The sequence below is a fragment of the Sinocyclocheilus anshuiensis genome, unplaced genomic scaffold (genome assembly GCF_001515605.1).
Source record: "Sinocyclocheilus anshuiensis isolate Anshui unplaced genomic scaffold, SAMN03320099.WGS_v1.1 scaffold991, whole genome shotgun sequence".
NCBI lineage: Eukaryota > Metazoa > Chordata > Actinopteri > Cypriniformes > Cyprinidae > Sinocyclocheilus > Sinocyclocheilus anshuiensis.
The window spans coordinates 805414-815571 of record NW_015547702.1 but is presented as its reverse complement, the minus strand read 5'-3'; the positions used below and the strand labels follow the sequence as shown (position 1 = coordinate 815571).

Here is a 10158-nt window from a genome sequence, read left to right as displayed (position 1 = left end):
TTTACTTGGAGCACTTGGAGCACTTCATGCTTCCTTCTGCTGACCAGCTTTTTGAAGATGCTGATTTCATTTTCCAGGCACCTGCCCACACTGCCAAAAGCACCAAAAGTTGGTTAAATGACCATGGTGTTGGTGTGCTTGACTCAAGATAACAGCTCTGAGTTTTCTCCTATAATGCCTGATGAGTTTGGAGAACACCTGACAAGAGATCAGAGATCAGTTATAGCTATAATGAACAAGTTGAATTTTTCTTCTGAAATCTAGAGCATTTATTAGCGAATTTTATTTTATTTTATTCCTGTATTTCCTTATAATTAACTAGTTGCTGACTCGCCTGAACAAGGAGTTGACTTATTGGTCTTAAGGTATCAACATGGCCCTTCAAACAGTATATTTCAGTATGTTTACAGGTGCATCTCAATAAATTAGAATGTCGTGGAAAATGTGAGCCAAAATCATCACAATTAAAAGAACCAAAGACTTAAACTACTTCAGTCTGTGTGCATTGAATTTATTTAATACACGAGTTTCAATTTGAGTTGAATTACTGAAATAAATGAACTTTTCCACGACATTCTAATTTATTGAGATGCACCTGTATATATTAGCATGATGCTACCAGACAAAAAAGATTTCCATTCTTATTGGTCAGAAATATCCTTCAGTGTGTGAACTTTTCACAGTTAGTGTGAAGAGATCCATCAATGCATTGTATCATAGTTAAATTTGTTGAAAATTTGTGCCAAATATGTAAACTATTGTGTTGTGGATGCTAATGTTTTTTTTGGGTATATAAGTTTGCTGATCACAGAGAACAGACAGCATGTGATTGTGCATGTGTTTGGTCTTAGGTGGTGAACCCCTCGTTTCCAAACCCTCGGCGTCGTTTGCGTCTGCGTGATCTGGCTGAGAGAGTGATCGACGCTCAGGAGAACGAACAGGAGCTCAACAAACTCCTCAATGAAGCGCTGCTGGAGCGAGAGACAGTACAGGCGTATGTAGTGTACTTATTATGAAAATAACATATTTCAAAAGAACTTACATAAGCATGAACTGAATGTATTGTTTTTAGACACTTAATAGGCATCTGTTAGTCAACACATCAAAATAAGTGCACTTCTTTAAAACACGACAAATGACTATTAAAACATGATGACTTCAAATGTACTTTAAATAAAACTTTCAATATGACATTGTTATAAAGTGCACTCTTTAAAAGTGTACTTAAGTGTGTTAAGAAACACAGTCATCAAAGTGTCTCTCTTTAAGTATACTTAAGTGGCCTTTTATTTCATTAATATTATATTATCTGCTAGTACTTCATTTTTCACAGTGTTTGTGTGTGTGTGTGTGTTTTCAGGCTGAAAGGGAAGCACACTAATCGTCTGTCTCTGCGCTTTACTGATCCGGAGCTGGAGACGCGCTTCTCGGTGGAGAAGGAGAAGCAGAGCGGAGCGGCGTTCAGCTGCTCTTGTGTGGTGCTGCTCTTCACTGCCGTCATGGAGGCTCTCATTGACCCCTGGTCAGTTAACTATTAACACATCACCACACAAACACCATCAGCCTCAGCCCAGCCCCCTATTTTAGCAGCCAAAGGTCAACGGAGGCCCGTCATAATCTGTTTACAGTTATTATAGCATCTGTTTGTTGTTCTAAAAATAAGGTCCTGTTGCTATTTGGCGTTTCCCTTTGTCTCTGGCTTTGAAATATCCACCTTCATTCAAGGCTGGGATCTGTACAGGTTTCCCGATTTAGATTTGATATCGATTCATCTGTGCAGACCCTTGTGGAAAAACAAGTACACTTCAGCAAACTTTAAAAAGAGTACTTATGGAAATAATATACTTATGTACTGTAAGTGTGAACTGAATGTAATGTTCTTTAAAAATTAAATTAAAATGTATTTTAGTTAAAAGTGTTGATTAAATTAAATTACTTTTTTGACTCCCTTATGTAGGACTTAAGTACATCTTTATATGTAATTCTATAATTACTTTAATTGTACATTACAAAAATATTAATAAAAAAAAATAACAACTGGGTCCAAACTAAGGCTATTTAACTGATGAAATAATCAGCACAACAAAATAACCTTTTGGATGCCAACTTAAGTTAACTTTAAACAGTTTTGATAAATGGTTTAAAAGAGTATTGTATTCATGAATCGGACTACACTGATCATGCTGTATGTTTTTGCATGCATCTACGGAGCCCCTAAAGGGACATTCTGTTGGAAAAATATGGGGTGGGAGGAAATTTTTTTTTTTTAATCTTTTGCGGTCTCTTGCAAAACCTTTGCGTTTCCCTGGGAAACTTTTGCAAAACCAGTTGATTTCGGACAAACACGTCCTGTTTACTTTACAGCTTGCAGTGGTTCATACAGCCTAAAGAAATACAGTCAGTGCTTAGTTCAAGGCACGGATTTACAGTTTATTAATAATATATACTACATAGCCTACAGGAAAGCAGATAAGCCCAGAATATTAACAGAAAGTGCTAAATTGCACGCTAAGCGTTTTTCCTCTCATAGAAGCCATTGAAGAAACACAGCTCAATGAAGACGGCGATAAAAAAAGACCAAATATGCTATACAGATTATTAAAAATATATACTGTGTACATTTGCAAGCAGATGAGCCCAAAATATGAGCTGAATTGCATGAGAAGCATTTTCTTCCCCATAGAAAACCACGCTTGGTTTAATATAAGAAGACAGTGATATAGACCAAATAAAAAATATATACAGGCAAGCATCGTGCTAATCCAAATCCATTAAGCCACATTAAGAGTTTTCTTTGTTTTTCTACGGGCGAGAAAACACATGAAACTTTGCACGTTCCGTTAATATTCTGGGCTCATCTGTTTTCCTGTGCGTACTATATTTTATTAATAAACAGTATACCAGATTTGGTCTTTTTATATCACCGCCTGCGTTCATTAGCCTAACTTAAGCTTTTTCCATAATGGTTTTCTATGGGGAAAAACATTTTTTACGTGTATTAGCGCATTGCAAAAGTTTTGCAAGGAAACGCAAAAAATTGTAAAAATAGTTTTTTCCTCCCACCCTGAATTTTCTAAAAATATCGGACTAATCTGAAAATTCTGCACCTTTTTTATATGATATAATATCATTTTATCTGTACTGCAAAAAGCAATAACCAGCAATTGTTAGTTTAGAGAGATGTTTCTACCTTATGTAAATCAGTATGTACAGTATGTGTGTGAAAAGCATTAGGGTAGGAATGGCCAATGCTCATTTTCCCCTGTCTATGTATTTTTGCTCCGCACAGGTTGATTGCAAACTATGCGACTCTGGCTGTAGGTGAAGTCTTGCTACTCATTCTTACTATCTGTTCGCTGGCAGCTATTTTCCCACGGGTGAGTTTCTGTTCTTACACCTTCCTCAACGAATCACACAGAACATGTGTCCACTTGTTTGGATGCCGACTGGTTTCGTACGTGATGCGAATTTCTTGTTTCACTCAGAAATACGGTAGTAAAGTTGCTTCCAGCTTCTGTGTGATGTCAACTTTAACATGAAATTCAGTGCATCTCATCACTAAGGCCCCGTCCACACGGATCCGGCGTTTTGGGAGAGTGAAACCGATATTTTTTGAAACCGGGTCCCAGAGTGGATAAATCTGAAAACGCCACCCTTGCGTTTTCGTGTGGACAGCGAATCCGTATATTTTCTGAAACGATGACGTCATCAGCCCACGTCAGACACCGCTACGTCTCGTAACAGCAACAAAAACATGAACAAACACTGAACGATTGTCTTTTTATTAACTAACATTAACACAGATTAATAAATGTATTGTTCCATGTTCGTTTGTATACCGCGCGCAAGGTTTATGTACATAGTCCAAGTCTTCTTCTCCATTTTTAGTGTATCTCTGTGGCAGAATTACAGCACCACATGCTGGTCTGGCACGTATACTATATCGTTTTGTGTCAGTTTCATGTGGACACAGATATTTCTTGAGACGAGGGGAAAAAAAAGATCGGATAGGGAAAGCTCTGGCTTCGTGTGGACGTAGCCTAAGGTTTTAGCCCTCATTTGCTATGAGATTTCCTGAATATGCAGGATTATGCTTTCTATTAGTCGCCGGGATCATGATAAAAAAAATGTTTCCATTTCCAATGCATCTTTGTCGACTTCTTATGTAATATTAATATAACCAGTCACATTAATGAAATGTAGTTCCCGAGGCTCTTCCATTTACTGTTGGAACATGCAGCGGTATATTTGACTCATCCTCATTAGTTAGGTCAGCACATTCCCAATTGACTAATAAAGTTCCCGGTATTGATTCCCTCTCAAGCACACACACACACACACACACACACACACACACAGATTGAGTGAGCACAGTGATAATGTGTTTCTGGAAGGGGAGACGGTCACACACACAACAGATGAAGGACGCATGAGTCCATATGGCTTAACTGAAGAATGTATTGATTTTAAAAAGCATGTTGCTGTGAATTAAATCAATTGTTTCCACAATCACTGTATACGCAGCTGAACACATGCACACTGTGATTAGATCCTAGGTCTTTCCATTGACCTTACTGCTCACTTACTGTCAGAACAGGTCGTGTGTGTACAACTTTTGCTGTGATTGGATGTTTATGTAGCTTTTTTGTCTTGTTTTCAAAGGTATTTCCAAAGAGATTGGTGTCGTTCTCCACTTGGATTGATCACACGCGCTGGGCTCGCAACACTTGGGCCATGGCGGCCATCTTCATAGTCACAATGGCCGACATAGTAGATATGGTAAGAAACAAGTGAATTAAGTAAACAAAAGTATGTTTTTTCTAATTCAAGAAATGTATAATGAAAGGAGGTGCTTAATCTTCAAAAAAAATTGATTATCAACCTCAGGAAGTCAGCTTTTTTATATTAGCTGTTTTATTTTATTTTATGTATTTTTTTTCTTTAAAATAAATAGCTAAATAAATAAGGAAATGGGGATGCATGTAACAGTGTTGCAAATTCAAGCGGCAACCTCCCGCTCTCTCTCGTGAAGCCAACACGGAAGTGACTTAAACTGTAATTTGTCAACTGGCCGCTAGAGGTTGGCTACAAAAGGGAGTCAGTCCCATAGACTCCCCATGTTAAAATGCCCAACTTTACAGCAGAAAAAAACGTTTACAGCCTGGTTCAAAAAATTATTTTGGTCTATATAGCTAATTTTGCCCTTCATGACAACTGTGAGGGGGGTGAATTTTTTATAACTCATCCGTTTAAATTATATTAAGGCTTAAAGTTCTGCATAATTAAGGGCGTGGCCGCTTGAGTGACAGGTGGATTGCCACTGCTGTCCCCACCGTCGAGCTAGGTGGGCGTGGTTTCAGCAACCAGCTCCCGCCTCTTTGCCCATTTTCGATTATCCGGGAGTGACACGCAAGATGGCGACGGCCGGCTCCGCCCACTTTGAGCTTCAAAAACGCTCTTCAGAAACCTACGGGTGACGTCACGGACACTACGTCCATGTTTTTATACAGTCTATGATGTATTTATTTATTGTAATTTGGTAGACTTACAGTTCTCTTTAAATTATATAAATATATTTGTCCTGTATTTTATGATTAATAATGGTTTATGATCATTTTACATATATTTTATGAATCTATTATATATAATTTAAAATATCTACATATCTACCAAAAAATGGGATTACATTAAAGGTAAATCATCATGTGCAACTTTACTAGTTATTTGCTAGTTAATACTACTTTTTTACATAGATTATATAAACTGCCGCTCATAAGTTTGTGAGTAGGATCTAATACTTAATAAGATTCACTGCTTTTATTCAGCAAGGACGCATTAAATTAATCAAAAGTGACAGTAAAGACATTTATATTATAATGTTAAAAAAGATTTCTATGTCAAATAAATGCTGTTCTTTTGAACTTTCTATTCACCAAATTGTGGGAAAAAGTACCATGGTTTGCAAAAATATTTAACTGTTTTCAGCATTGATAATAATCAGAAATGTTTGTTGAGCAGCAAATCAGCATATTAGAATGATTTCTGAAGATCATGTGGCACTGAAGACTGGAGTAATGATGCTGAAAATTCAGCTGCGCATCACAGAAATAAATGACATATAAAATAGTTATTTTAAATTGTAATAATATTTCACAATATTACTGATTTTCCTGTATTTTTGATCAAATAAATGCATCCTTGGTGAGCAGAAGAGACTTCTTTCAAAAACACACCAGTGATATTAAATAAATGGACAAATTTTAACATCTAAAACTAAAGCATCACTTTTAAGATGATGTTTTTGAAAGCTGTACTTTTTCTGATGTCCTCTGTAGTTGAGCTGTCGTCCACCAGAGTCCTCCACAAATGAGGCAACTGCGGTCACTCCGGTCACTCTGTCCGCCAGCGGCTGTTCGGAGAATCCTAAATACTACAGCTACATCGCAGTGCTGGCTCTCATCGCCACCACCATGCTGGTGCAGGTCAGTCACATGGTCAAACTCACGCTCATGCTGCTGATCACCGGAGCTACAGGTGTGGTCAACATCTACAGCTGGAGGGACATCTTTGACCAGTACGATCTGGTGCGCTTTAAGGAATACAGGTGGGTCAAGCACTAATCACAGCAAGGATTAGCAGTATTATTACCCATTAGTACTCTATTATTATGTGAATAACATCTCAAATCAAGCAGTCTGTTTAGCAGAGGTGTGTTGTTACTTATTTAAAGGGATAGTTCTCCCAAAAATGACAATTCACAAACCTGTATGAGTTTCTTTCTTCTGTTGAACACAAACAAATACTTTAAATAATATTGGTAACCCAACAGTTGGAGGTAGCCATTGACTTGCGTAGTATTTTTTTTTACCCCATAAGTCAATGGCCAATGCCAACAGTTGGGTTACCAATATTATTCAAAATGTGTTCAACACAAGAAAAAAACTCAAGGGTGAGTAAATTTTTAGGTGAACTGTCCCTTTAAGTGATCAGACTTGTGATTTTCAGGGATTTTCACCTGGTGGATTATAAAACTGTGAAACATCTCTTATTTACATCGATTAAGCCTGATATCTCTAGGTATTATAATATCATTTATTTATTTATTTTTACAGAGTTCATCTTGTGCCCTCCAAATACACCATGAGTGTGATGATCTTCATCATGATGGTCAGCTTCTACTACTTCTCCCGACATGTGAGATTTCATTTTCTCTCTTTCTCGCTCTCTGTGATCATTTTTAGTTCTCTCAAAAATGGAGATTCTGTAATTATTCACAATGACTTTCTTCCTTTAGTGAGTAGAATTTTTTGAACAATATCCTGGCCTCAATTTTCCATATAGAGCCTAATGAAAGCTTCAAGATGACATAAAAGCACCTTAAAAATTAAACTACACCCATACAACTCACGTGTTCTATTCCAAGTCTTCTGAAGCTGAAATTTATGTTGTTATTTATTGTCAAAACGGTCAAATTCCTTGAAGCTTCCTTGAAAAATCTGTCGGGTTTGACATCAATGACATTTGGTTAGAAGATGCAAGAAGTAATGTTTGTTGCATCAGATAACATTAATGCACCATTTTTGTCCAAACAGCTTTTTTGAACTTCGGCAGAGGGGACGTTTTCAACAAATAATGACTTACATTTTAGCCTGTTCCTCACACCTATCGTATGGCTTTAAAGGACTTGGGATGCAGTGCACTAGTAAAACAATCTACTATTATAATAATACTTTTAGGATGATTGTTTTGACATTTTAGAGCTTGACATGCCTAGTTTCCATTTACCAGCATTATATGGTAAAGAGCATCCAGGATATTTTTTAAAAACTCACTTTTTGTTTTCCATAGAAGAAAAAAGGTCATATGGGTTTTTGGAATAACATGAAGTTAAAGAAATAATGAAAGAATTTTAGTTCTTTGGATTAAATGTTTTTTTTTATTACACTACATTTCGATAGTTTGGGGTTGGTAAGATTTGCATTTATTTGATCAAAAATTACAGTAAAAACAATAATATTTGGAAATATTATTACAATTTCAAATAACCGTTTTCTTTTTGAATATATTTTAAAATGTAATTTATTCCTGTGATGCAAAGCTGAATTTTCAGCATCATTGCTCCAGTCTTCAGAGTCACATGATCCTTCAGAAATAATTCTAATATGCTGATTTGCTGCTCAACAAACATTTCTGATTATTATCACTGCTGAAATATTTTTGTGGAAACTGTGAAGGATTCTTTGTCACTTTTGATCAATTTAATGCATCCTTACTGGGAAAAAAAAAAGAGTTTTTGAGCGGTCGTGTACATTCTCACCTTTCTTTCTGCTGGCGTGGCTCAGGTGGAGAAGCTGGCACGCACACTGTTCTTGTGGAAGATTGAAGTGCATGAGCAGAAGGAGAAGGTGTACGAGATGCGGCGCTGGAACGAGGCTCTGGTCACTAATATGCTTCCGGAGCACGTCGCCCGGCATTTCCTGGGCTCCAAGAAGAGGGATGAGGTGAGGCCTGTCAGTCCCAGCTTTTGTGTTTGACTCAAACTCTGTCAAACTCAATTAACTTTCCTATGCACACGTCCCAGGAGCTCTACAGCCAGTCCTACGATGAGATTGGAGTCATGTTCGCCTCCATCCCAAACTTCTCTGATTTCTATACAGAGGAAAGCATCAACAATGGTGGGATTGAGTGTCTGAGGTTCCTCAATGAAATCATTTCCGATTTTGATAGCGTAAGTACTAGTAGTAGGAGTATTTCACCCAGTCGTTGCCAATAAAAGTACCAGTTGAGACTTTATACTGTTGTTTGTTTGCTTTTGTGCTCTTTAGCTTTTAGACGAGCCACAGTTTCGCTGTATAACCAAGATCAAGACTATTGGCAGCACCTACATGGCAGCATCAGGAGTCACTTCAGACAATAACACTAACGGTTATGCTTGTATGAAGGTAAAGGAGGTACATGTGAGTCCATCTAGTTCTACAACCTCAATTCCTGAGAAGTTGGGACGTTTTGTGAAATGCCATAAAATCGAGAATATGTTATCTGTTCATTCTCTTTAACTTTCATTTAATTGACTAAAGTACAAAGCAAAAATGTCCAATGTTTTTACTGACCAACTTAATTTTATTTTGTAAATATAGACAAATTTTGATGGCTTTAACAGACTCCAAAAAAGTTGGGACAGAGGCACGTTTAACACTGTGTCACATCAACTGATGTATAGCTTTCTCCTAGAGTAACAGAGATTCAAGTTGCATTTCTTGATGCAGCAGCAGACTGTGGTAAATGACAGTGGTTTTCCGAAGTACTCCTGAGCCCATGTGGCTATATTTAACAGTGCAGCATGACGGTTTCTTATGCAATGCCATCTGAGGGCTCAAAGGTCAAGCACATTCAACTGAGCTTTCCTGCCTTGCCCTACACAGACTGAGATTCCTCTGTATTCCCTGAATCTTTTCATATTATTATGTATGGTAGTTGGTGAAAGACTTAACTCTTTGCGATTTTGCATTGTGAAATGTGATTTGTTTGACACTTCTCTCATGAAATTTGGCACAAAGTGATGAGCCATGATCAAAGACTGAGATGCTCCTTTTATACCCAAACATGATACCTTGACCTGTTACCAATTCACCTGCTTACTGTGAACTGTTCCACAACAGTTTAACATGGATATTCTATAACCTTTTCACTTTTATTTTGCCTCTTTCCCAACTTTTTTGGAGTGTGTTGCAGCCGTCAAAATCTAAATTTGTTCATATTTACAAAATACATTTGTGACCCTGGACCACAAACCAGTCTTGAGTCGCTGGGGTATATTTGTAGCAATAGCCCAAAAAAACATTGTATGGGTCAAAATGATCGATTTTTTTTTATGCCAAAATTCATTAGGATATTAAGTAAAGATCATCTCGGCCAAATATTGTCCTATCCTAACAAACCATACATCAATGGAAATCATATTTATTCAGCTTTCAGATGTTGTATAAATCTCAATTTCGAAAAATTGATCCTTATGACTGGTTTTGTGGTCCAGGGTCACATTTAAGTTGGTCAGTGAAAAATTTGGACATCTTTTCTGTCTGAGAGAATGAACAAATCACAGATTCTTGATTTTATTGCATTTTACAAAACGTCCCAACTTTTCTGGAATTGGGGTTG

At 37.2% G+C, this 10158-nt stretch overlaps 1 protein-coding gene across 2 annotated transcripts in view; it reads left to right on the top strand.

Annotated features, from left to right (window-relative positions):
• The window catches only part of LOC107703925 (adenylate cyclase type 3-like), a 32611-nt gene that overhangs the window by 20285 nt on the left and 2168 nt on the right, over positions 1 to 10158 (top strand). For both annotated transcript variants that reach the window (XM_016506731.1, XM_016506730.1), the window contains exons 9-17: positions 852 to 994; positions 1361 to 1522; positions 3290 to 3377; positions 4663 to 4779; positions 6336 to 6604; positions 7113 to 7194; positions 8343 to 8501; positions 8582 to 8728; positions 8826 to 8942. In XM_016506731.1, coding sequence (XP_016362217.1) covers positions 852 to 994; positions 1361 to 1522; positions 3290 to 3377; positions 4663 to 4779; positions 6336 to 6604; positions 7113 to 7194; positions 8343 to 8501; positions 8582 to 8728; positions 8826 to 8942 — 1284 coding nt within the window. The remainder of the gene's footprint in view (positions 1 to 851; positions 995 to 1360; positions 1523 to 3289; positions 3378 to 4662; positions 4780 to 6335; positions 6605 to 7112; positions 7195 to 8342; positions 8502 to 8581; positions 8729 to 8825; positions 8943 to 10158) is intronic.